A 26,498-nucleotide genomic window follows, 5' to 3' on the forward strand; every position below is an offset into this window, starting at 1 on the left:
TGCCGAGGGAGCGCCGCCCTGTGGGGAGGGTCGGTGCCGAGGGAGCGCCGCACGGTGGGGAGGGTCAGTGCCAAGGGAGCGCCGCCCTGTGGGGAGGGTCGGTGCCGTGGGACCGCCGCACGGTGGGGAGGGTCGGTGCCGAGGGAGCGCCGCACGGTGGGGAGGGTCGGTGCCAAGGGAGCGCCGCCCTGTGGGGAGGGTTGGTGCCGAGGGAGCGCCGCCCTGTGGGGAGGGTTGGTGCCGAGGGAGCGCCGCCCTGTGGGGAGGGTTGGTGCCGAGGGAGCGCCGCACGGTGGGGAGGGTCGGTGCCAAGGGAGCGCCGCACGGTGGGGAGGGTCGGTGCCGAGGGAGCGCCGCCCTGTGGGGAGGGTCGGTGCCGAGGGAGCGCCGCCCTGTGGGGAGGGTCGGTGCCGAGGGAGCGCCGCACGGTGGGGAGGGTCGGTGCCAAGGGAGCGCCGCCCTGTGGGGAGGGTCGGTGCCGAGGGAGCGCCGCCCTGTGGGGAGGGTCGGTGCCGAGGGAGCGCCGAGAGAGTAATCTTCAGGGATGAGACATTATGCTTTGGCCCGTTTTGCCTCATATAGAGTTGTGTCCTTTTTTGGCATTCTAATATTTCTACCTTAATTCACAACAATTTTTTAATGTATAATTGTCTGGTGGTTTCTGTTGTGGCTTGCATGCAGTTTGACCACTAACTTTTACTTTATTGATTGCGCAAAGTTGAGGCCATAAAAGACAGTTCCTTTCCGATGTTACACTAAACTCTTATTGGGGCTGCCTTAGTGCTTCTCTCTATGCACCAAACCCAGGGTTAACTGCACTGCAGCTTTCAAATTCAATTGTGTCACGGTAGAGGGAGCTTTACTCTGTATCTAACTTCATTTTTTAAATTGTTCTTTGAAAGACATGCTTGAAATATAGATGAGAGACGGGATTGAAAAGCTTTTAACGGTTATTCCCAATGACAGAAACCTTAGGAGTGCTTGCTCGAACGATTGGGAAAGATGTCTTCCTGCCACTTTCTGAAGAATGCTGCCAACTTGGTCTGAATCTCATTGACCACGTAGATGACCCTGATTTGAGGAGGTGCACGTAAGTCTTTCCTTTGGTCGTCAGCACCAGTTTCAGGATAGTCGCCTCCCCGCTGTGAGTGCCCGGAGAATTTCCAGCGCAGGCTTGTTGCTCCTTCCACTTCCCTATTTGCCCCTGCCTCTGTCTCTCCCTTATCCCTTCTGCTGCCGAACCGCTCGTGTTTAAAGTTTTAAAGTTTATCGATTAGTACCACAAGTAGGTTTACGTTAACACTGCAATGAAGCTACTGTGAAAATCTCCTAGTTGCCACACTCGCCTGTTCGGGTAACACTGAGGGAGACCCTTTTGTAGTTCCTTGCAGAGCTAACCACTGTGCCACCCCATGTCTCCTGCTATGACTGGGGTTACTCTTGTCAGTCTGCCATGTCCCTCAAGCCAAGGCCTTTGACTCCGTTTCTGATTGCAGGTACAGTCTGTTTGCTGCCTTGTCAGTGGTGATGGGTTCGAGCATGGCACCTCACCTTGAGAAGATGACCACTGTGATGCTGCTGTCCATCAAATCGACAGAAGGAGTGACGGTAGGAGCTTCTTGCACGTGGGGATTTACTTGGACACGGCATTTGGGGAGCAGAGAGCAATCCTTATGACATTATCCGGCCTAAAACAGGATTTCGTGCATTTTGAAATCTTCACTTTAGCCTTCTGACTCTCTCTGCAATCATTTTAAAAGCACATCTTATGCTCTAGCCTCTCCATTTCCCTCCTGGCAGAAGCTGCCTCATAGTGCCAGGAACCTCAGTTCACAACTACGGGCTCATAGTTTGAGAATAAGGGGTAAACCTCATAGGACTGAGGTGGGGAGAAATTTCTTCACCCACAGGGTGGTGAACATGTGGAATTCACTCCCACAGAAAGCAACTGAGGCCAAAACAAGATACAGTCCAGATAACCAGGGAATTGGGACAGGATGTCTAAAATGAACTGTGGTGAGGAGACATTTCTACACCCAGAGGGTGGTGAATGTGTGGAATTCACTCCCACAGAAAGCAGTTGAGGCTAAAACGTGTGATTTCTGGATCTCGCTTTTGGGGCTAAAGGGATCAAGGGATTTGGGGGTAGGGGGAATCAGGATATTGAATTTGATGATCAGAATGAATGGCGGACCAGGCTTGAAAGGCCAAATGGCCTCCTTCTCCTGCTTTTCATTTCTGTTGGATCCAGTTATTCCTTTGAATAGACGACAGTTTTAAAATGGTTTTCTTTATTGAACAGAACTTAAAAGATTAACATGACAGAAGCGTATAGAAAAAGGGAACTTGGAGAGTGGTTTCTGAGCAAGCCAATCCCTGTACTGAACTTGGAACACACTATGAACTGGATCTCTGAAAAACCGAAAATACACAAATTAAAATCCAAACTATATTTCAGTCCTTATTCTTCATTGGAAATGTTTTTCACTGTCCGTTTCTGTCTAAGAGAAACAATCCTTGCAGCTGTGATTATGAAAGACTTGTTTGCCTGTATTGTGTACCTTTTAGGAATGCAGTTAATTTTTAATCTTAGCAAAGGCATCGGCAGAAATATCTGAAAATAAAGGCTTTTGATTTGATTTATTATTATCGCATGTATTAACATACAGTGAAAAAGTACTATTTCTTGTGCACTATGTAGACAGAGCACACCGTTCATAGAGAAGGAAAAGAGAGAGTGCAGAATGTAGTGTTACAGTCATAGCTAGGGTGTAGAGAAAGGCACAGAGGTTTACAGCATGGAAACAGACCCTTCAGCCCAACTTGTCCATGCCACCTTTTTTTTTAAACCGCTAAGCTAATCCCAGTTGCCCGTATTTGGCCCATATCCCTCTACACCCATCTTACCCATGTAATTGTCTAAATGCTTTTTGGAAGACAAAATTGTACCCGCCTCTACTACTACCTCTGGCAGCTCATTCCAGACACTCACCACCCTCTGTGTGAAAAAATTGCCCCTCTGGATCCTTTTGTATCTCTCCGCTCTCACCTTAAACCTGTGCCCTCTAGTTTTAGACTCCTCTACCTTTGGGGAAAAGATATTGACTATCTAGCTGATCTGTGCCCCTCATTATTTTATAGACCGCTATAAGATCACCCCTCAGCCTCCTACGCTCCAGAGAAAAAAGTCCCAGTCTATCCAGCCTCTCCTTTTAACTCAAACTAAGTCCTAGTAGCATCCTAGTAAATCTTTTCTGCACTCTTTCTAGTTTATTAATATCCTTAAAGATCTACTTAATGCAGGGTAAGACCATTCAAAAGTCTGACAGCAGCAGGGAAGAAGCTGTTCTTGAGTCGGTCGGTATGTCACCTTAAATATTTGTACCTTTTTCCCAACCAAAAAAGGTGGAAGAGAGAATGTCCGGGGTGCGTGGGGGTGTCCTTAATTATGCTGGCTGCTTTGCTGAGGCAGCGGGAAGTGTAGATGGGAGTCAGTGGATGGGAGGCTGGTTTGCGTGATGGATTGGGGCTACATTGATGACCTTTTGTAGTTCCTTACGGTCTTGGGCAGAGCAGGAGCCCATACCAAGCTGTGATACAACCAGAAAGAATGCTTTCTATGGGGCATCTGTAATAGTTGGTGAGAATTGTAGCTGACATGCCAAATTTCCTCAGTCTTCTGAGAAAGTAGAGGTGTTGGTGGGGCTTTCTCAACTATGGGGGGACCAGGACACAGAACATAGAAAAACTACAGCACAAACAGGCCCTTTGGCCAAAAGTTGCACCAAACACATCTCTACCTACCAGGCTTACCTATAACCCTCAATCCTACTAAGTCCCATGTACTCATCCAGAAGTCTCTTAAAAGACCCTATCGAATTTGCCTCCACCACCAGCGCTGGCAGCTGATTCCACTCACCCACTGAGTGAAAAACTTACCCCTGATATCTCCTCTGTACCTACTCCCCAGCACCTTAAACCTGTGTCCTCTTGTGGCAGCCGTTTCAGCCCTGGGAAATAGCCTCTGAGAATCCACCCGATCAATACCTCTCAACATCTTATACACCCACTAACGGGTGGGGTTGTTGGTAATCTGGACAGCTCTCGACCCTTTCTATTTTGTCCCGTTGATGTAGACAGGGGCATGTTCTCCTTTACACTTCCTGAAGTTGATGACAATCTCTTTCATTTTGTTGACATTGAGGGAGAGATTATGGTCACCGTACCCGTTCACCAGATTCTCTATCTCATTCCTGTACTCTGTCTCTTTTATTCTCTCCATCGCCTGAAGCAAATAGGGCTACACATACACAGGATCTCTCTGTTTCTATGACTCCCTGCTGTTGTTTCTCTGCAGGCTCACTATGACAACGACAGCAAAACCTTCCTGCTCCTTGACGATGACCTGGACGAGGAAGAGACCATTACGGAAGAGGAGGAGGATGACGATGATGCTGATATCACGGGGTAGGTTGACGCTGCCTTTCCGAACCGCTGCTGCGTCCCTTTCTATTGTCAGGCGACGGTTTTGATTCTAATTGGTCTCCCCCTCGCTTCCATTTGAATGGAGCTGAAATTTGACCCAGGCGGAGGGGATAAAATGGTCAGGGTGGCATTACCCCACCGTTAGTCGCCCTGCACTGTATTTCATGAAGGGAAACCAGAGAGAGAATGGGCAAGGAACAAAGTATTTGTTAATTTATTTTGCACGTGGCCTCCGTAGAAAGGCCGTGACGGAACTGGAGAAAGTGCAAAACAGATTCACCATAACCGTGAGGGAGGACTAAAACTCATGGTCCATAAATATGATAATCACGATGGAGACAAAGAGTTAAGACCGTAAGATGTAGGAGCAGAATCGGGCCACTCGCCCCATCGAGTCTGCTCCACCATTCAATCATGGCTGATATTTTTCTCATCCCCATTCTCCTGCCTTTTCCCCCTGATCCCCTTATTGATCAGGAGCCTATCTATCTCTGTCTTAAAGACGCTTAATGACCCGGCCTCCTCTGCGGCAGAGAGTTCCACAGATTTCCCCACTCTCTGGCCGAAGAAATTCCTCCTCATCTCTGTTTTAAAGGATCGTCCCCTTAGCCTGAGGTTGTGCCCTCTGGTTCTAGCCGCCTTTACCCCCTGCTGCACCTGCATGCTTACCTTCAGCTACTGGTGCACAAGGACACCCAGGACCCTCTGCACAATGTCCTCTCCCAGTTTACAGCCATTCGGGTAGTAATCTGCCTTCTCGCTCTTGCTTCCAAAGTGAATAACCTCACACTTATCCAAATTACACTGCATCTGCTCACTCATCCAACCTGCCCAGATCATGCTGAAGGATCTCTGCATCCTCGTCACAGTTCACCCTCCCACCCAACTTGGTATCATCTACAAACATTGAGATGTTACATTTTGTCTCCTGCTGCATGAGGTAGAAAGGAATGATAGATTATGCCAACAAACTGGGAGTTGGCTGACGTGAAGCATAAATGCCAGTGTTGACTAGGTGGGCTGTGTGTGTCGTTTTAATTCAGTGTGTTATTGACTGATACTCCCCACTTTCTCCTGAACAGTTTCAGTGTGGAGAATGCTTACCTGGATGAGAAGGAGGATGCCTGCGATGCTTTAGGAGAAATTGCTGTCAACACTGGGTAAGACCATCCAAACATGTCCATCAGCCCGATCCTGTGCTGTGTCCAGTACAGTTCTGCTCGCATCCTGTCACGCAGTTATGCATCCCGTAGCAGGTAACTCACCTCCCAACTCCCCCCGAAGCCTGTCCATCACTTACCAGGGCACACGTAATGAAACACTCACCAGTTACCTGGACGGATGCAGCTCCAACAATACTCTAAAAGCTCAAAGGCAGAGGAGCCCTGCTCGATTGGCACCCTGTCCACCACTTCACCCATTTACTCCCTCCTGGTGCATAGTAACAGCAGTGTGGACTGTTTGGGGGGCGGGGGGCGCGGGGGCAAAACCTGACCTCCTCTTGGGAAATAAGGGCAAGTGACAGAAGTAATGGCTCACTTTGGGACCAGTGACCATAACTCTATTGGTTTTAAGATAACTATGGAGAATGATAGGTCTGACCCAAAAGTTAAAATTCTAAATTGCGGCAAGGCCAATTTTGATGGTATCGAGCAGGAACTGTCAAAAGTTAATAGGGGGAATCTGTGGGAAGGCAAAAGGATGCCTGGTAAGTGGGAGGCTTTCAAAAGTGTGTGAACCAGGATTCAGGGTAAACACATTCCTCTTAGAGTGAAGGGCAAGGCTGGCAGAAGTAGGGAGCCCTGGATGACTTGGGATAGTGAGGCCCTGGTCAAGAAGAAGGAGGCACATGACATGCATAGGCAGCTGGGATCAAGTGAATCTGCTGAAGAGTATACTGCGTGTAGGAGTAGAGTTAAGAGAGAAATCAGAAGGGCAAGAAAGGGGACACAAGATTGTTTTGGCAGTGGAGAATTCAAAGAGCTTCTACAAATACATAAAGGATAAATGAGTAACAAGGGAGAGAGTAGGGCCTCTTGAGGATCAAAAAGGTCGTCTATGTGCAGATCCACAAGAGATGGGTGAGATCCTAAATGAATATTTCTCATCAGTATTTACTGTTGAGAAAAACATGGATGTTCGGGAACTTGGGGAAATAAATAGTGATGTCTTGAGGAGTGTACGTCTTACAGAGAAAGAGGTGCTGGAAGTCTCAAAAGCGCATTAAGGTGATAAATCCCCAGGATTGGATGAAGTGTATCCCAGGACACTGTGGGAGGTTAGGGAGGAAATTGCGGGTCCCCCAGCAGAGATATTTGAATCATCATTAGTCACAGGTGTGAGGTACCTGAAGATAAGAGGGTGGCAAATGTTGTGCCTTTGTTTAAAAAGGGCTGCAGGGAAAAGAACATAAGAAATAGGAGCAGGAGTAGGCCATCTAGCCCTTCGAGCCTGCCCCGCCATTCAATAAGATCATGGCTGATCTGTTGTGGCTCAGTTCCACATTCCCACCCTCTCCCCATAACCCTTAATCCCCTCTCTTATCAAAAACCCATCAACCCGCGTCTTAAAAATATTTAGCGAGGTAGCCTCCACCACTTCAACGGGCAGAGAATTCCAGAGATTCACCACCCTTTGAGTGAAGAAGTTCCTCCTCAACTCCGTTCTAAACCGCCCCCCCTTAATCTTGACGCTGTGCCCCCTAGTCCTATTATCCTTTCTGAGCGGGAAGAGTCTCTCCACCTCTATCCTATCCATCCCATTCATCATCTTATACGTCTCAATGAGATCTCCCCTCATTCTTCTAAACTCTAACGAGTACAAGCCTAGTTTATTCAGCCTCTCCTCATAGCTCAACCCCCTCAACTCCGGCATCAGCCTAGTAAACCTCCTCTGCACTCCCTCCAAGGCCAAAATATCCTTGCGTAAGTACGGCGCCCAAAACTGCACACAGTACTCCAGCTGCGGCCTCACCAATGCCCTATACAGCCGCAGCAAGACCTCCCTACTTTTATATTCAATCCCCCTCGCTATGAAGGCCAGCATCCCATTCGCCTTCCTGACCACCTGCTGCACCTGCAGGCTGGGTTTTTGCGACTCATGCACAAGGACCCCGAGGTCCCTCTGCACCGTCGCCTGCTGCAGTTTTTCACCACGTAAGTAATAATCCTTCCTACCATTATTCCTACCAAAGTGGACAACCTCGCACTTGCCAACATTAAATTCCATTTGCCAGTTCCTGGCCCATTCGCCCAGCCTATCTAGATCCTTCTGTAGACTCTCCACACCCTCCGCACAATTTGCCTTTCCTCCAATCTTGGTGTCATCAGCAAATTTCGACACCCTACACTCGGTTCCCTCCTCCAGATCATCTATATAAATGGTAAATAGCTGAGGCCCCAGCACCGACCCCTGAGGTACTCCACTAGTCACCATCCGCCAATCCGAACAGCACCCATTGACCCCCACTCTCTGCCTGGAACTACAGGCCAGTGAGCCTCACATCTGTGGTGGGTAAATTGTTGCAAGTTATTTAGAGAGACAGGATCTACAGGCATTTAGAGTCGCAAGGACTGATTAGGGACAGTCAGCATGACTTTGTGAGTGGAAAATCATGTCTCACAAATTTGATTGAGTTTTTTGAAGGGGTAACCAAGAAAGCAGATGAGGGCAGTACAGTCGATGTTGTCTACATGGACTTTAGCAAGACCTTTGACAAGGTACTACATGATAGGTTGTTGCATTAAGGTTAAATCTCACCGGATCCAAGGTGAGATAGCTAAATGGATACAAAATTGGCTTCTTGACAGAAGGTTGAGGTATTAGCTGTGAGGAGAGGTTGGAGAAACTTGGTTTGTTCTCGTTGGAACGACGGGGGTTGAGGGACGACCTGATAGAAGTTTACAAGATTATGTGCCTTTTGGGATGTGAGCAGCTGGGGATTGCTGTCTGTCATCGAGATCTGGAATCAGCCAAAAACCTATCACAAATGAATCCTGTCCTTGTGGATAGTGGGTATCTCTTTACACGGGAGTCTCACTTTGCTTTAATCTTTACAATATGTTAAGTCTCTGAGCTAATCCTGCTTTGTCTTCTCCAGGGCTGCCTTTATGCCATTTATGGAAAGCTGCTTTGAAGAGATTTTCCGCATTACTGACGTGAGTATCCGACTTCTGAACTCTCAGCATCACTCCTGCCGCAGCCCCACACTTTCCCTGCCCCATTCAAAGAACAAAGAAAATTACAGCACAGGAACAGGCCCTTCAGCCCTCCAAGCCTGCACTGACCACACTGCCCCAACTGAACTAAAACCCCCTACCCTTCCGGGGACCATATCCCTCTATTCCCATCCTGTTCATGGATTTGTCTAGACCCCCCTTAAAACTCACTATCGTATCTGCTTCCACTCCCTCCCCGGGCAGCGAGTTCCAGGCACCCACCACCTCTGTGTAAAAAAAAAACTTGCCTTGTACATCTCCTTTAAACCTTGTCCCCCGCACCTTAAACCTGTGGCCCCCCTCTAGTAATTGACTCTTCCACCCTGGGGAATAAGCTTCTGACTCTGTCCTTCATAATGTAGACTTCTATCAGGTCTCCTCCTCAACCTCCAGTGAGAACAAACCAAGTTTCTCCTACCTCTCCTCATAGCTAATGCCCTCCATACCAGGGCAACATCCTGGTAAATCTTTTTTGTATCCTCTCCAAAGCCTCCACATCCTTCTGGTAGTGTGGCGACCAGAATTGAACACTATATTCCAAGTGTGGCCTAGCTTTCCATCCCCATATTCCACATATTGCAGCTGTGGAGGCAGCCAGCAGATGTTTGGTGTCCGTTGTTCACTGTGAGGAGGGGGTGACATTCTCAACTGGATATTCAGTAGAAATCCCAAACGTGCAGAGAATTTGACCACATTTCAAAGTCTGCAGAGCTTCTAATCCCTATTCTAAAGCATGTTTAGTGTTGCAGACTGCACTGGCAATTAGCAGACCTGTCTGGACCTGCCAGGGTTCACGTTGCAGTCCGAGCCTTGATAGTTCGGTACCCAAAGTCCCCTTCCAACGGGAGATGAAAATAATCAGTGGGGGCGGTGCTGAGGGAGCATCAGTGCAGCGGGAGCGCCGCGCTGTGGGAGGGTCAGTGCTGAGGGAGCGCTGCACTGTGGGGAGGGTCAGTGTTGAGGGAGCGCCGCACTGTGGGGAGGGTCAGTGCTGAGGGAGCGCTGCACTGTGGGGAGGGTCAGTGCTGAGGGAGCGCCGCACTGTGGGAGGGTCAGTGCTGAGGGAGCGCCGCACTGTGGGAGGGTCAGTGCTGAGGGAGCGCCGCACTGTGGGAGGGTCAGTGCTGAGGGAGCGCCGCACTGTGGGGAGGGTCAGTGCTGAGGGAGCGCTGCACTGTGGGGAGGGTCAGTGCTGAGGGAGTGCCGCACTGTGGGAGGGTCGGTGCTGAGGGAGCACCGCTCTGTGGGGAGGGTCAGTGCTGAGGGAGCGCCGCACTGTGGGGAGGGTCGGTGCTGAGGGAGCGCCGCACTGTGTGGGGAGGGTCGGTGCTGAGGGAGCACCGTGCTGTGGGGAGGGTCAGTGCTGAGGGAGCGCCGCACTGTGGGGAGGGTCAGTGCTGAGGGAGCGCCGCACTGTGGGGAGGGTCAGTGCTGAGGGAGCGTCGCCCTGTTGGCCTTAGTGGCCCTTAGTCCTCGATTCACCCTATGATGGGAGACATTAGAACAGTGTCCCTTACAGAAAGATGTCATTGGTTGTGAAGCCCTTTGGGACTTCCTGTAGTGGTGAAAAGTGCCGCTTCCCCAGTTGTGTTGTGGGTTTTATTTTACTCCAGAGTTGCAGCCCAGGTTAAAGACTAATTTCACTGCGTTAACATCTTTTGCAGTATCCACATGTCAATGTGAGGAAATCTGCCTATGAAGCTGTGGGCCAGTTCTGCTGTGCCCTTTACAAAGTCGCTCAGGAAAACCCAACGGATCAAAACCTGGAAGGTAATTGTTTCACCCGACATCTGTCCTCCAGTCTTCCCCGGGAAGGGTATCCGTATCCACGAAACAGACTGGAGGAGTGGGCAGACTCTGGGCAGACAGGATCTGTTGGCAATTGAGAAGAGGCCGTGGGAATTAAACAGAACAATTTTCGAGGATGTTAAACACTAAAACACTAATACAGCAATTGTTTGAAAGAAGCAGGAGTGCTTGAGGACAGCCCTTCAGGGGAAGCCGGATAAACACATGAGGGAGAGAGGAATAGACTGGGTGTGATGGAGAATTACATTAGATATTATCCAAATCATAGAATCCCTACAGTACTGCAGGAGGCTGTTCGGCCCATTGAGTCTGTACTGACCACAATCCCACCCAGGCCCCACAAATTTACCCTGCTTAATCCCCTGACACCAAGGTCAGTTTAGCACAACCAAATGCAGCTAACCAGCACGTCTTTTGGACTGTGGGAGGAAACTGGAGCACCCGGAGGAAACCCACGCAGACATGGAGAGAATGTGCAGACTCAATACAGATAGCGACCCAAGCCAGGAATCAGATCCCTGGTGCTGTGAGGCAGCAGTGCTAACCCACTGTGCCACCATATCACTCATTATGTCTTAAAGGTGAATACCTCCACGTAGTAACATATCCCATGTCTTTGTTCACGCCAGGTTTCCAGAAGCTGTTAGCCATGGTGTTCCCAAACTATCTGAAAACCATTTACGATGAGAAGGACCGCCTGGTGGTCATGACGATTCTCGAATCCATGAACAACGTGCTGAAGAACTGCAAAGGGGACGCGCTGAAGGAGCCAGGGCGCCTGGACGAGATCTGCAAAGCAATCAGCAATGTGCTGCAGAAAAAGGTAAATGGCCAGAGCTTGTGCGGAGTCGCCTGCCTCTCTGACCAAATGCGCTGGTCACCCTCGCCTGCTATCTCCTCCTGTGACGTCAACTCAGCATTCACAATGTTGCCCAAGTGAACAAGTTGCCAGCAGGAGTAGGGAACACTGGATGAGCCGAGATATTGAGGCTGCCATCAGTTATAGGTAGCTGGGGTCAAGTGAATCCCTTGAGAAGTATAGGGGGATATAGGAGAAGGGAAATCAGGAGAGCAAAAGAGTAACTAAGGAGAGAATAGGACCTCTTCAAGATCACCTGTGTGTGGAGCCACAGGACTTGAGTGAGATCCTAAATTAATATTTCTTGTCACTATTTACCATGAAGAAAGGCATGAAAGCTACAGAATTCGGGGAAGGGTTTTGATTTGATTTATTATTGTCACGTGTATTGGGATACGGTGAAAAGTATTGTTTCTTGCGCGCTGTACGACAAAGCATACCGTTCATAGAGAAGGAAAGGAGAGGGTGCAGAATGTAGTGTTACAGTCACAGTGAGATTTTGATTTATTATTGTCACATGTATTGGGATACAGTGAAAAGTATTGTTTCTTGCGCGCCATTCAAAGCATACCGTTCATAGAGAAGGAAAGGAGAGAGTGCAGAATGTAGAGTTACAGTCACAGGAAGGGTGTAGAGAAAGATCAGCTTAATGCGAGGTAGGTCCATTCAAAAGTCTGACAGCAGCAGGGAAGAAGCTGTTCTTGCGTCGGTCGGTACGTGACCTCAGACTTTTGTATCCTTTTCCCGATGGAAGAAGGTGGAAGAGAGAATGTCCGGGGGTGGGGAGGGGGGGGTGGTGTTGTGTGTGTGGGGGTCCTTAATTATCCTGGCTGCTTTTCCCCGAGGCAGCGGGAAGTGTAGACAGAGTCAATGGATGGGAGGCTGGTTTGTGTGATGGATTGGGCTACATTCACAACATGAGATAGCTTCGGCAGATAAGGTAAAGGAGGATCTGTGGAGCCAGAGTTGAATGAGATAGTAAGTTAATATTTTTTGTCACTATTTACCATTGAGGAAGACATGAAAGCAATGGAACTTAGGGAAGTAAATCGTGATGTCTTGAAAAGTGTCCACATTACAGAAGAGGAAGTGCTTGGAGCACTTAAAAAGCATCAAGGTAGATAAATCCCCAGATTCTGATGAAGTGTATCCCAGGACATTGTGAGAAGCTAGAGACAAAATTGTGGGTCTCCTGGCAGAGATGTTTGTATCATGGACAGCCACAGGTGAGGTGCCTGAAGATTAGAGGGAGGCAAATGTTGCTCTTTTGGGAGAGGCTGGATTGACTGGGACTTTTTTCTCTGGCGTGTGGAAAGCTGTGGGGTGGTCAATAATGAGGGGCACAGATCAGCTAGATAGTCAACATCTTTTCCGAAAGGTAAGGGAGTCTCTAAAACAAGAGGGCATAGGTTTAAGATGAGAGGGCAGAGATACAAAAGTGTCCAGAGGGGCAATTTTTTCACAGAAGGTGGTGAGTGTCTGGAACGAGCTCCCAGAGGTGATGTTTGGATAAGTATATGAATTGGAAAGGTTTAGAGGGATACGGACCAAACACAGGTGAATGGGACTAGTTTGGTTTAGGAAACCTGGTCGGCATGGAGGAGATGGGCCGAAGGGCCAGTTTCCATGCTGTATATCTCTGTGACTTTGTGGCATTGCTTGGTGCTTACTGTGCATTTTGTGTCTTGCAGACAACTTGCCAAGATCCAGAAAACGAGGAGACTGAGTCAGACGAAGAGCAGGAGGTAGGTGGTGAGAGATTTTGCTGAGATTATTCAGAGAAGTTCGATTTTGCAAATGCTTACTGTCATTGGAAGTAACCCAAAGACAAAAAAAAATTCCCATCCTGTTTAAAAGCCATGGATCCATAACAGAATTAACTGCTGCAGATACATACACTTTTTTTGCACTAATTCAATGTTCCTGGCTTGTAGCACCAAGGACCCAGGTTCGATTCCCAGCTGGGGTCACTGTCTGTGTGTGAGTCTGCATGTTCTCCCAGTGACTGCGTGGGTTTCCTCAGGGTGCTCCGGGTTCCTTCCGCACGCCAAAGATTATAGAATCCCTACAGTGCAGAAGGAGACCATTCAGTCCATCGAGTTTGCACCAAAGACAGTCTCACCCAGGCCCTATCCTTGTCACACCACGTTATACCCCCCGACACTAAGGGGAAATCCCACCCAGACTTATTCCCCCTAACCCTAATCCACCCTGCTAATCCCCCAAACCTACACACATCTTTGGACACTAAGGGGCAATTTAGCATGGCTAATCCATCTAACCTGCACATCTTTGGACACCTAAGGAGCAATTTAGCATGGCCTATCCACCTTACCCACACATGTTTGGACACTAAGGGGCAATTTAACATGGCCAATCCACCCTCACCTGCACATCTTTGGGGTATTGGAAGAAATCCACGCGGAAACAGGGAGAATGTGCAAACTCCACACAGACAGTGAGCCGAGCTGGGAATTGAACCGGGTCCCTGTCGCTGTGGCAGCAATGCTGACCACTGTGCCACCGTGCCACCTCATCACCTAGACAAGGAATATTGGCCAGGACCTCAAGTGACCATTCTCGAATTGTAATATCGCAACCATCTTGAGTTTGCCTGGGGAAACTCAGCACTTACCCTTGTTTCAAAGGTACTGAGCAATAGACTAGAAACTGCAATGTGGTGTCTGTGTGTAGACTATACGCGTGCAGACTATATGTACACACCTGCACACTGCACGCTACACACACTGTGTGATGATACTCCAGCCGCACTTATGCAAGGATATTTTGGCCTTGGAGGGAGTGCAGAGGAGGTTTACTAGGCTGATTCCAGAGTTGAGGGGGTTGAACTATGAGGAGAGGCTGAATAAACTAGGCTTGTACTCGTTAGAGTTTAGAAGAATGAGGGGAGATCTCATTGAGACGTATGAGATGTTGAATGGGATGGATAGGATAGAGGTGGAGAGGCTCTTCCTGCTCAGAAAGGACAGTAGGACTAGAGGGCACAGCCTCAAGATAAAGGGGAGGGTGGTTTAGAACGGAGTTGAGGAGGAACTTCTTCACTCAAAGGTAATCTCTGGAATTCTCTGCCCGTTGAAGTGGTGGAGGCTGCCTCGCTCAATATATTTAAGACGCGGGTTGATGGGTTTTTGATAAGCGAGGGGATTAAGGGTTATGGGGAGAGGGCGGGAATGTGGAACTGAGCCACGACAGATCACGACATGATCTTATTGAATGGCGGGGCAGGCTCGAGGGGCTAGATGGCCTACTCCTCTCCTATTTCTTATGTTCTTATGTTCTTATGATACGACCAGTCCCCAGTCAAGGTTCTCCCAATTTGTTGTGATTCTGGAAGAGATATCCCCAAATTGTTATGTTCCTGGGTGAGGAGGAATGAACGAGGCCTCATTCTTTCTCTGTTGGTTGCAGTGAAGTTAATTTAAAATAAATCTCTTCCCTCGTGGATACCTTTTCCCAGGTTAAATGTATTTATGTTTTAAAAGACCCAATTTAAGCTGGCTTTCTAGAGTTAAAGAAAGAGCGAATTTATTAGTCACTAAAACACAAGAAGAAAATAATATTGTACAATTGCATTAGAAATTGTTTACATGGACTTCAGTAAAACCTTTGACAGGGTACCTCATGACAGACTGGTACAAACGGTGAAGTCCCATGGGATCAGAGAAGAGCTGGCAAGATGGATACTGGTTTGGTCATAGAAGACTGAGGGTAGTGATAGAGGGGTATTTTTCTGAATGGGATAGTCTTTTGGATAGGTCAGAAGCTTTTTCCCAGGGTTGGAGGGTCAATTACTAGGAGGCAGAGATTAAAGGTGTGAGGGGCAAGGTTTAAAGGAGATGTACGAGGCGAGTTTTATACACAGTGGGTGGTGGGTGCCTGGAACTCTCTGCTGGGGAAGGTAATGGAAGCGGATTCTGTAAGTGCACACCATTTTAGTTTAGGCAAGCATCATGATCAGTGCAGGCTTGGAGGGCTGAAGGGCCTGTTCCTGTGCTGTTCTGCTCTTTGTTCTAAAGGAGAAGCAAGTCCAAAAATAAAAGTTAAGGATGTACGAGTCAGTCTTTGACACATCTGTAAGAAGTAGGTGGTGACATGTTGCGCCTGTTAAGTTGAGTGATTCAGGCGGCGCTAACATCAGCAGTTGAGCAATTGGCCTGACGATTCTTGGTTCTGCAGGGTTAGCTGAAAGGAGGTGACTTGCTTCCTTCATTTTCAACTGTGACTTCACTGACTTGGAACTCAGGCACTTTAAATTGAAAATTCATCTCGTAAAATTACACTCAGCACATCAGATGTACAAGTTCAAAGGTATCCCAGTGCAGCCTGCTTTTTCTGCAGTGTATTTACAAGCATTCATCATGTTTCCGTTTATTACTTAGACATAAGTGTCCATCAAATACTCATCTTCAGGTGTCCATTTTTAAAGAAATAGATTATGCGACAAATGCTGGTCATGGAGTATCAGGCTAAATCTGTGCATTTATTCACAAATATTTAACACAGGAATGCCTTGTGGATGTTTTTCAACTGTGACCTGTACAGCACACGCTAACACAGTAGAACTAGAACACCAGATTAGCACAGAAATCAGGATTGTAGTTGATAACCTCTCTTCTTGTGTAGTCCTGAAAGGGGCAAAACACAATGATGCCTTTCGCCCAGAACTGCTTTCCTTCAACTCACATCATGTCCACGGTTTGGGATGATAATCAGTCTCCATTATCTCCACAAGAGATGACACTTCATTTTGTATTACCTCTCTTCCTAACTGAAGAGGTGCAAAATTCTGTTCTCTCCGGATTAAGCGGTTGAGTATATTTGACAAAATAACTTTCCAGCAAGTAATCTTAGCCAGTTTTTGTTTGTATTTTTCTTTAAAAAAGCGCGCATTATTTGTTCAATTTGTCTAAGTAATTTGGGGCTAAGATCCGCTGCCATGATGTGGATCATCGTGTTGTTTAGTTAGCAGACACGGTTCAAAGTTTAAAAGTTTATTTATTAGTGTCAAAAATAACACTGCAATGAAGCTACTGTGAAATCCCCCTGATCACCACACTCCGGCGCCTGTTTGGGTACACTGAAGAAGAGTTTAGCACGGCCAGTGCACCTAACCAGCACGTCTTTCGGACTGTGGGAGGAAACCCATGCAGACACAGGGAGCATGTGCAGACTCCACACAGACAGTGACCCGAGCCGGGAATTGAACCCGGGTCCCTGGTGCTGTGAGGCAGCAGTGCTAACCCACTGTGCCATGAGCAAGACCCAAAATTCTGAAATTCTTACCCAACGCGCCTCTTCTTTTTTCCTTTCTCATGTTCCTTAAAACCTTCCTCTGACCTTTTGGTAACCCATCCAATCTCTTTTTGATCACCTATCTGAATATATCCTCCTGCGTCTCATATAAACATCGAATCTAGAAGCAGGAGGGAGGCCATTTGGCCCTTCGAGTCTGCTCCGCCATTCATTTTGATCATGGCTGATCATCAAATTCAATATCCTGATCCCCCCCTTCCCTTCCATATCCCTCAATCACTTTAGCCCCCAGAGCTATATCTAATTTCTTCTTGAAATCAAATGTTTTGGTCTCAACTACTTTCTGTGGGAGTGAATTCCACACATTCACCACCCTCTGGGTGAAATTTCTCCTCACCTCAGTTCTAAAAAGTTTACCCCTTATCCTCAAACTATGAATCCCTAGTTTTGGATTCCCCCCACCATTGGGAACATGCTTTCTGAATCTACCCTGCCTAATCCTGTTAGAATTTTATAAGTTTCTATGAGATCCCCTCTCACTCTTCTAAACTCCAGTGAATATAATCCTAACCAACTTCATCTCTCCTCATATGACAGACCTGCCATCCCAGGAATCAGCCTGGTAAACCTTCACTGCGCTCCCTAGAGAGCAAGGAAAATCCTTCCTCAGATAAGGAGACCAAAACTGCACACGATACTCCGGGTGTGGCCTCACCAACACCCTGAACAACATCCCTATCCCTATACTCAAATCCTCTTGCTATGGAGGCCAACACTCCATATGTCTCAGTGTCGGATCTCGCCTTATTATTGTGCAGAGAGTTGGATGGGGTTTTTTAGTGTGCTGTTATACGAAGTAGGGAGGGAGATTGCCTCGCCATATCTGCCTCTGCTCTCCAACAGTTTGTAGTCCTTCCTTTCACCGATGTTCAGTAACGCGTGAATCAGTCTGTATGGAGCAGACTGCCCGAGATCCTTACCTTGTTGGGAACAATTTGAAAGTTGTACAAAGAAACCACGGCTAAGGTGCTCGAAGCTGCTAATGAAAGCAGCAGTCAGCCCGAGGTATGGGAGGCCTGGGAAGAGCATTAGGATGGTGACTAGCCCAGTGAGAAGGGTGCCTGGCTGTGTCACTGGTGGTGAACACATTGCCTGTCGGTGGCTGTCCTGGAAAGGAAGACCAGGCGATGGTGCTCCTGAAGGCATGTTCGTGGTGGAAACCACGTGCCGCACCTCGGAACCTCCTGTGCACAGGCTTCGGCAGAAGGCATAGCTGGTCGCCACCAGCACCTCGATGAGCCCGAGAACGGGATCTGGCAGGTGGAAACCGCGCAGGCATCGGTAGTGGTCAAAGGGGCGGCCTCCCGGGCACTGGTGGGCGACGTGGGCATCCTCCGCGTAATGGCAGGCTGCGTAAGAAGCAGCAATGGTCCAACAGAGCAGTGCGTAGACCCCGTTCACCAGCGGCAGCAGAGGGATGGCAGGAGCTGGGTGGGCGATGCCCTGCCAGCTGCCCCAGGCTGACATTCGCAGGGGTCGGCTGGCCAAGTGAGTCTCTGTGACAATCAGAGCCAGGCTCAGGAAGGTGACGGTGTTGTAAGTCTCATTGAGAAAGGCAGCGAATCGCAGTGAGATCACCTCCTGGTCATTTACCAGCTGCAGATCCACAAACCAGCAGATGAAGAGGTAGCCTGGGGAGGACATAGAAAATAACTGTTAGGGTGGCAGAGGACTGGCAAACATACTGTGCCGAATTTTACAACCACATTGAGGCACGTTTCGCCGTGTAAAAATGTCGTAAAATTGTGTGTAAAGTGGCGAGCATGAATGGCACCGAGTTTCACTCCTGTTGTGATTTTGTGCACCTGGATTTCTGCCACTGTTGACCTCTCGCCAGGAATGGATGAGAGGCTGATTAATTTGTTCAGATTTATTTAAGTGTTCATTTCAATACATTTAGGGACCCAGGCGATCACTTGTCCGGGCTCGTTTGCCTTTGTGGCCTCGCTGTGAGGGGTTCTGTCCAGCGAGGAAAACACTTGCTTACCGTGCACAGGGAAGAGTCGTATTGGCCTCACCAGCAGAACTGGAGGCCATTGAGACCATCCAGGGAGGCCGAGTGCAAGATGGGTGTGCCTCTTGGGCAGTGCCTGCCTGGCACCTGGGCAAGGGCCCATGGGGGGCAGGGCCAATCGGTGAGGGGGGGCCCACTGCCACTCTGTATGCAATTGGTAGGGGAGGAATGGGGGGCTGCGAACGGTCAGAGTGGCAAGAACTGCATCTTGGGCTGCGGGCGCCCTGCAATTGCAGCAAGTTGAGGCTGCTTGCAGCAGCAGGGGCCTGAAAGCTCTGTCAGACTTCTGCTATTGTGCATGTGCAGCGTCTGAGGTCTGCACATGTGCAGTATCTCCCTCCACAGGCTGTCTGGCGAGTTGAGCCCTGCCCGCAGCCTCTCTGACACATTGCACCCCATCTGCAGTCCCTTTGGCTGAAAATTGCCCATCTTTTCAGAGAGAGAGTGCATCAGACTGGGCCTGAAAACTCACCCTGAAAACAGACCTGGAACTCTCCCATTTTCAGACTTGCCAGACACTTTGAAAACATCTTGTAAAATTGCACCCACCAAGTCACAGCCCCAATTGCCCTGTGTACCATTTGCACTGGTCCCATGACTTTTCCATTGGAAACCTCATTTTACTCCAGCCTTTGATGTCCAAATCCACATGCAATGTGTTACCGCTCAAACGTGCTCCCATCTCTGCATAATTACTACCCCAATATCATTCTCCTCACTCAACCACAGGAATCAGGAGGAGGTCATTCAGCCCCTTTTAGTGAGATTGTGGATGATTTTAATCTGCCCACCTTAATTCAATAACCCAAAACATTAAATTGTACGTAACGGCGACACCAGTATCACCTTTCCCTTCCTTTTCTGCTATTACTCACTCTGGTTCTCCTCCTCTCTGTTTTATATTCAGTTCCTATCTCTAACTATCTGCTCGTGACCTCTCTGCATCTCTCCCTCTCTACTGTTTCCGTCGCTCTCACCCGCCCCCTTTGTCTATCCCTCACCCTCTCCATTCTTAATTTTCTTGCCGCTAACAACAAGGGTAAATTTTTTTGCAGTACGGACATGCTTTGGACTGGGGCGACACTGAAAAGTGCTTAGTCCTGCTGTGGGAACCACCTACTGATAAGATGCCAATAGCTTCTGTGCTTCTTCATTTTTATATCCTGCTGTTTTACTGCTGTGAAAATACTTGGAGAAAGAGAGAGCCCATTCCTAACTGACACAATCATTCTGAGCACTTTGAACTTGGACAGGTTATGGAGGGAGGGAGGTGTGAGGGGGTGCAGGGTAGACCACACGCTGGAATATTATCTCTGACCTGTTGTCATGGGGTCAAGTTGTTTATCTGCTCCCTTGAAGTGTAGGCAGGGAAAAAGCTGCGACTAATCGTGGGAAAATAGATACCCTCTGACACCTCTCTCTCGGGACAGTAATTATTATTTATCTTATTTATTATATTATCTTATCTATCTTATCTGTTATATATCTTATTTATTAAGACTAAAACTTATTTATTAGTCTTATTTATTAAGACTAAAACTAAAAACAGCTAGAGCTAAAAAAACACTTCGATGTAATTACTGTCCCGAGAGAGAGGTGTCAGAGGGTATCTATTTTCCCACGATTAGTCGCAGCTTTTTCCCTGCCTACACTTCAAGGGAGCAGATAAACAACTTGACCCCATGACAACAGGTCAGAGATAATATTCCAGCGTGTGGTCTATTCTGCACCCCCTCACACCTCCCTCCCTCCATAACCTGTCCAAGTTCAAAGTGCTCAGAATGATTGTGTCAGTTAGGAATGGGCTCTCTCTTTCTCCAAGTATTTTCACAGCAGGATATAAAAATATGCCCAACTTGTCCATGCCACCCCTTTTTTTTAACCCCTAAGCTAGTCCTAGTTGCCCTCTTTTGGAGTATATACCTCTATACCCATCTTACCCATGTAATTGTAACAAAAGATAAAATTGTACCCACCTCTACTACTACCTCTGGCAGCTCGTTCCAGACACTCACCACCCTCAGTGTGAAAAAATTGCCCCTCTGGACCCTTTTGTACCTCTCCCCTCTCACCTTAAACCTCTGCCCTCTAGTTTTAGACTCCCCTACTTTTGGGAAAAGATATTGACCATCGAGCTGATCTGTGCCCCTCATTATTTTATAAACCTCTATAAGATCACCCCTCAGCCTCCTATGCTCCAGAGAAAAAAATCCCAGTCTATCCAGCCTCTCCTTATAACTCAATCCATCAAGTCCCGGTAGCATCCTAGTAAATCTTTTCTGCACTCTTTCTAGTTTAATAATATCCTTTCTATAATAGGGTGACCAGAACTGTACACAGTATTCCAAGTGTGGCCTTACCAATGTCTTGTACAACTTCAACAAGACGTCCCCAACTCCTGTATTCAATGTTCTGACCGATGAAACCAAGCATGCCGAATGCCTTCTTCACCACTCTGTCCACCTGTGACTCCACTTTCAAGGAGCTATGAACCTGTACCCCGAGATCTCTCTGTTCTATAACTCACCCCCTCCAATGCCCTACCATTAAACGAGTAAGTCCTACCCTGGTGAGTACCCGGAGGAAACTCACGCAGACACAGAACATGCAGATTCCACACAGGCAGTCACCCAAGATGGGAATTAAACCCGGGTCCCCAGCACTATGAGGCAGTAGTGCTAACCACTGTCCCACTGTGCTGCCCCTTAGTGTCCAAAGATGTGCAGGTTAGGGGGATTGGCCATGATAAATTGCCCCTTTGTCAGAGAGATGAGCTAGGGGCAAATACATGGGGTTATAGGATAGGGTCTCAGTGGAACTGTAGTCAGTGCAGACTCGATAAGCGAATGGCCTCCTTCTGCACTGTATGGACTCTATGGACCCCATCCAAAGTCTCGGGTATGGGGCCCAAAACTGCTCTCAATATTCCAAATGCCTGTTTCCTGCCCAGAAATGATGTGGATATGCTGGCGTTGGACTGGGGTAAACACAGTAAAAAGTCTGACAATACCAGGTTTCAGTCCAACCGATTTATTTGATAGTAATCTTCACGCCTAACCTGCTGTTCAAGTCTTAAAGTGGAAGGAGCACTGATCACAGGTTAAAGAGATCTGTATTGTCTCCAGGCAGGACAGTGAGTGAGGTTTTGCAAACCCAGGCAAGTCACGGGGGTCACAGTGCGACGTGAACCCAAGATCCCTGTTGAGACCATCCTCGTGTGTGGAACTTGGCTATCAGTCTCTGCTCAGCGACTCTGCGCTGTCGTGTGTCGTGAAGGCTGCCTTGGAGAACGCTTACCCGTAAAACCTCACTTACTGTCCTGTCTGGAGACAATGCACATCTCTTTAACCTGTGATCAGTGCTCCTTCCACTCACATTGTCAGCCACTTTAAGACTTGAACAGCAGATTAGGTGTAAAGATTTGCATTCTAATCAGTAATCTCTAAACTGTCTGTGCTTTATATGCTCTGTCTGAGGCCAGAACTCTCCATTCACCTGACGAAGGGGCTAACCCGAAAGCTAGTGAATTTACTATCAAATAAATCAGTTGGACTGAAACCTGGTGTTGTCAGACTTTGTCCTGCCCAGAAACCCAGCAGACACCAAACGGGGATGGGAGAGGAGGGGGAGAGAGAGAGTGGTTAGTTTTGATGCTGTACCTGTGACACAGACGTCTGTAAACAGTAGAAGAACAATAGTGTGAGCGCTGACAGACTGTGAGAGCACAGACTCCTTCGGGCAAGCCAGGTTGCTGGTGATCCTCAGTGCTCCCAGACACAGTGTCCTCTCCACCAGCCTCATGTTTCACAAAGAGCCCACTCGCACACAAGTTAAACCTCCGCGTCAAACCCAGCTCCACGCAACAGGACAGCAGGCTCAGTGAGAGGCTCAGTGAGAGGCTCACTGGCTGCTGTTCTCAATCGCCCTGCTCTTTTGGAGGGTTTAAGATGGTGCAGTATGGATGGGCTAGTCGCTGTTCACAGCCTTGTGTGTGAAAGAGAGAGATATTGGATGCTTTGCATTGCTTCTGTCACGTTTCAACAGGCGGGCAAGTATTTGGTATTTGCAAAAGAGACAGGTTTAACCTGTTACAACATGAGTCCTTACAAACACAAAAGGATTTGCCTGTGCCTTGGGAGGGGGGGAGCTGGAGAATGACAAAATCCCCTGTTCAAACAAGTACTTTTTTACATTTCTGGAACTGGGAGGAGCACAGAGAAAATGGTGGTGGTAGTAATCCAGTTCTTTCCTTCTCCCCGATTGTTGAAGTTTAAAGTTTAATTATTAGTCACAAGGTGGCTTACATTAACACTGCAGTGAAGTTACTGTGAAAATCCCTAGTAATCACACTGCAGCACCTGTTCGGGTACACCGAAGGAGAATTTAGCATGGCCAATGCACCTAATCAGCATGTCTATCGGTCTGCGGGAGGAAACCGGAGCACCCAGAAGAAAGCCACGTGGATAGAAGGAGAATGTGCAGACTCCACAAGGCAGTGACCCGAGTTGGGGATCGAACCCGGGTCCCTGGTACTGTGAGGCAGCAGTGCTAACCATTGTGCCACCGTGCCATGCCTATGTCACATATCATGGAGTCATAGAGATTTACAGCATGGAAACAGGACATTCAGCCCAACTTGTCCATCCTGCCTAGTTGTACCAAGCTAGGCCCAATTGCCCACATTTGGCCCATATCCCACTGTACCCATCGTACCCATGTAACTGTCTACATGCTTTTTAAAAGACAAAATTTTACCTGCTTCTACACTAACTCTGGCAGCTCATTCCAGACACTCGCCACACTCTGAAAAAATTGTTCCTCTGGATCCTTTTGTGTCTCTTCCTTCTCACATGTCTGCATGAGCTTCCTCTGAGTGCTCCAGTTTCCTCTCTCAGTCCAGAGATCGCAGGTTAGGTGGATTGGCCATGCTAAATTGCCTTGTGGTGTCCAAAGATGTGTAAGTTGAGGGGATTAGCAGGGTAAATACGTGGGGTCCCGTGGCTGGTTGTGTTGCTCAGATGGAGAGTTGGTGCAGACTTGATGGGCTGAATAGCCTCCTCCTGCACTGTAGGGATTCTGTGATACCTGCTCAGTTTGCACTGTCTCACACTGAGTTGTCCTGAGTTGGAGGTAGGGCTTAAATGGAGCTGTCATCAGATAGCACATTTTGCAACAAACTAAATTGATTTACTTAGCAACAGGATCTATTTAAAGAGTGCATTGCAACAAGCAGTCTGCAGAATCTATTTAATGAGTCTGTACAAATGACAGCAAGCGAAACAGTCGGTTATCTTCTCTGTGGGGCATTGTGGTGTCAGTACGAGTATCTCTCCCCAATTTGCCTGCACCTGACCTGTCTTTTCCTCTCTTTCAGGCCGAGTATGACTCTATGCTGCTGGAGTACGCGGGAGAAGGCATCCCCCTCTTGGCTGCTGCTGTGGGAGGGCAGATCTTTGCTCCGTACTTTGCCGGATTCCTTCCCCTGTTGCTGTGTAAAACGGTAGGTGTTGCTTGGCCTTGGAACTGCAGAGGGGGTTCAGACATAGTAGCGAGAAGATATTCCAGCGTTTGACCGTATGTAGCCCCTCCAAACGTTGGGTAAGCCCAACGCGGGACAATTCAAGAGCAGTTTTGGTAACAGGCATGGTAAGACCATAAGACACAGGAGCAGAATTAGGCCACTCAGCCCATCGAGTCTGCTCCGCCATTCAATCATGGCTGATATTTTACTCATCCCCATTCTCCTGCCTTTTCCCCATAATCCCTCATCCCTTTATTAATGAAGAATCTATCTATCTCTGTCTTAAAGACACTCAATGACCCGGCCTCCTCTGCGACAAAGAGTTCCACAGATTCCCCACTCTCTGGCTGAAAAATTTCCTCCTCATCTCTGTTTTAAAGGATCGTCCCTTTACCCTGAGGTTGTGCCCTCTGGTTCTAGTTTTTCCTACAAGTGGAAACATCCTCTCCACGTCCACTCTATCCAGGTCCTCGCAGTATCCTGTAAGTTTCAATAAGATCCCCCCCACCCCCTCATCCTTCTAAACTCCAACGAGTACAGGCCCAGAGTCCTCAACCTGTTCCTCAAGCTCTTCATTCCAGGGATCATTCTTGTGAACCTCCCCTGGATCCTTTCCAAGGCTGGCACATCCTTCCTTAGATACGGGGCCCAAAACTGCTCACAATCCTCCAAATGGGGTCTGACCAGAGCCTTACACAGCCTCAGAAGTACATCCCTCCCTCCAACGAGTACAGACCTGGAGTCCTCAACCGTTCATCCGAGTAAATCTTTCCTGCACTCTTTCTAGTTTAATAATATCCTTCCTATAATAGGGTGACCAGAACTGCACACAGTATTCCAAGTGTGGCCTTACCAATGTCTTGTACAACTTCAACAAGACGTCCCAACTCCTGTATCCAATGCTCTGACCAACCCTTTGTGTGTTCCAGAAACCGAGCTGCACGGTGGCTGAGAAGTCCTTTGCCATCGGCTCGATTGCAGAGACGATTCAGGCGATGGGGTCGGTGACGGTGCAGTTTGTCCCCCGCCTTCTGCCGATGCTGCAGGCGGGTGCGCGCGACACCGACGATGAGGTACGCAGCAACTCCGTCTTTGGCATTGGAGTCCTCGCGGAGCAAGGGAAAGAAGCCATTTATGAGTATCCTAAACTGCCTCCTTCTTCATTGGAGCTGAGTGGGCATTTCCACCTGTAGGGGGATGACTTATTGATTCTTAAAAAATTAGATTTATTATTTGTCACATACTGGGAAAAGTATTGTTTCTTGCACACTATACAGACAAAGCATACTGTTCATGGAGAAGGAAAGGAGAGGGTTCATAATGTAAGTGTGAGGCCATCCATTTTGGTAGGAATAACAGCAAAATTGACTGTTATTTAAATAGCGAAAAATGTGCAGAGGGACCTGGGTGTCCTTGTGCAGGAATCACAAGGAGTTGGTTTGTAGGTGCAGCAGGGAATGAAGAAGGTAAATGGAATTTTGTCCTTCATTGCGAGAGGGATGGAGTTTAAAAACAGCGAGGTTATGTTGCAGCTGTATAAGGTGCTGGTGAGGCCACACCTGGAGTTACTGTGTACAGTTTTGGTCTCCTTACTTGAGAAAGGATATACTGGCACTGGAGGGGGTGCAGAGGAGATTCACTAGGTTGATTCCGGAGGGTTGGATTATGAGGAGAGACTGAGTAGACTGGGACTATACTCATTGGAATTCAGAAGAATGAGGGGGAGATCTTATAGAAACGTATAAGATGATGAAGGGAATCGATAAGATAGAAGCAGGGAAGTTGTTTCCAATGGCGGGTGAAACTAGAACTAGGGGGCATGGCCTCAAAATAAGGGGGAGCAGATTTAGGACTGAGTTGAGGAGGAACTTCTTCACATGAAGGGTTGTGAATCTATGGAATTTCCTGCCCAGTTGAGGCTCCCTCATTGAATGTTTTGAAGGCAAGGATAGATAGATTTTTGAACAGTAAAGGAATTAAGGGTTATGATGAGCGGGTGGGTAAGTGGAGCTGAGTCCACGAAAAGATCAGCCATGGTGGAGCAGGCTTGGGGGCTGAATGGCCACCTCCTGCTCCTAGTACTTATGTTCTTATGTGAAAAGGAAGTGCCCTCGCACTCCTGCCACAGGTGCTGCCCGCTGGAGAGTCGCAGCAAAAGCCTTGGGGCTTTGGGACTAGTTGGATTGCACACTCTGAAAGAACCACGGCAGAATGACTAAATGAAGACCATCCTGTGAACTGAGAGTGTGTGTGTGTGTG

The 26,498-nt window shown here is 48.2% G+C and overlaps 2 protein-coding genes across 2 annotated transcripts in view; one reads left to right on the plus strand and one right to left on the minus strand.

The window, feature by feature from the left end:
- The window catches only part of ipo4 (importin 4), a 77,360-nt gene that overhangs the window by 44,609 nt on the left and 6,253 nt on the right, over positions 1-26,498 (plus strand). The window contains exons 17-26 of the mRNA XM_080183410.1: positions 967-1,090; positions 1,497-1,608; positions 4,358-4,467; positions 5,568-5,645; positions 8,585-8,642; positions 10,367-10,472; positions 11,141-11,334; positions 13,062-13,115; positions 24,093-24,218; positions 25,169-25,377. Coding sequence (XP_080039536.1) covers positions 967-1,090; positions 1,497-1,608; positions 4,358-4,467; positions 5,568-5,645; positions 8,585-8,642; positions 10,367-10,472; positions 11,141-11,334; positions 13,062-13,115; positions 24,093-24,218; positions 25,169-25,377 — 1,171 coding nt within the window. The remainder of the gene's footprint in view (positions 1-966; positions 1,091-1,496; positions 1,609-4,357; positions 4,468-5,567; positions 5,646-8,584; positions 8,643-10,366; positions 10,473-11,140; positions 11,335-13,061; positions 13,116-24,092; positions 24,219-25,168; positions 25,378-26,498) is intronic.
- Positions 16,367-22,606, minus strand: LOC145338991 (uncharacterized). Its single transcript, XM_080183412.1, has 2 exons — positions 22,378-22,606; positions 16,367-18,335 (listed from the first exon to the last, which is right to left on the minus strand). The coding sequence occupies exons 1-2, from the start codon at positions 22,517-22,519 to the stop codon at positions 17,452-17,454; spliced, it is 1,026 nt and encodes a 341-aa protein (XP_080039538.1). The 5' UTR covers positions 22,520-22,606; the 3' UTR covers positions 16,367-17,451.

This window comes from Carcharhinus amblyrhynchos, unplaced genomic scaffold (assembly GCF_965287045.1).
Source record: "Carcharhinus amblyrhynchos unplaced genomic scaffold, sCarAmb.v2.hapA chromosome_280, whole genome shotgun sequence".
In the NCBI taxonomy this organism is placed as follows: Eukaryota; Metazoa; Chordata; class Chondrichthyes; order Carcharhiniformes; family Carcharhinidae; genus Carcharhinus; species Carcharhinus amblyrhynchos.

What these genes read in the sequence shown, in the direction of transcription:
- LOC145338991 (XM_080183412.1), bottom strand. Translation starts at nt 22,519, where the DNA reads ATGAGGCTGGTGGAGAGGACACTGTGTCTGGGAGCACTGAGGATCACC. An exon ending in TACAGACGTCTGTGTCACAG is followed by an intron (nt 18,336 to 22,377) that starts GTACAGCATCAA and finishes TGTCCTCCCCAG; the next exon opens with GCTACCTCTTCATCTGCTGG.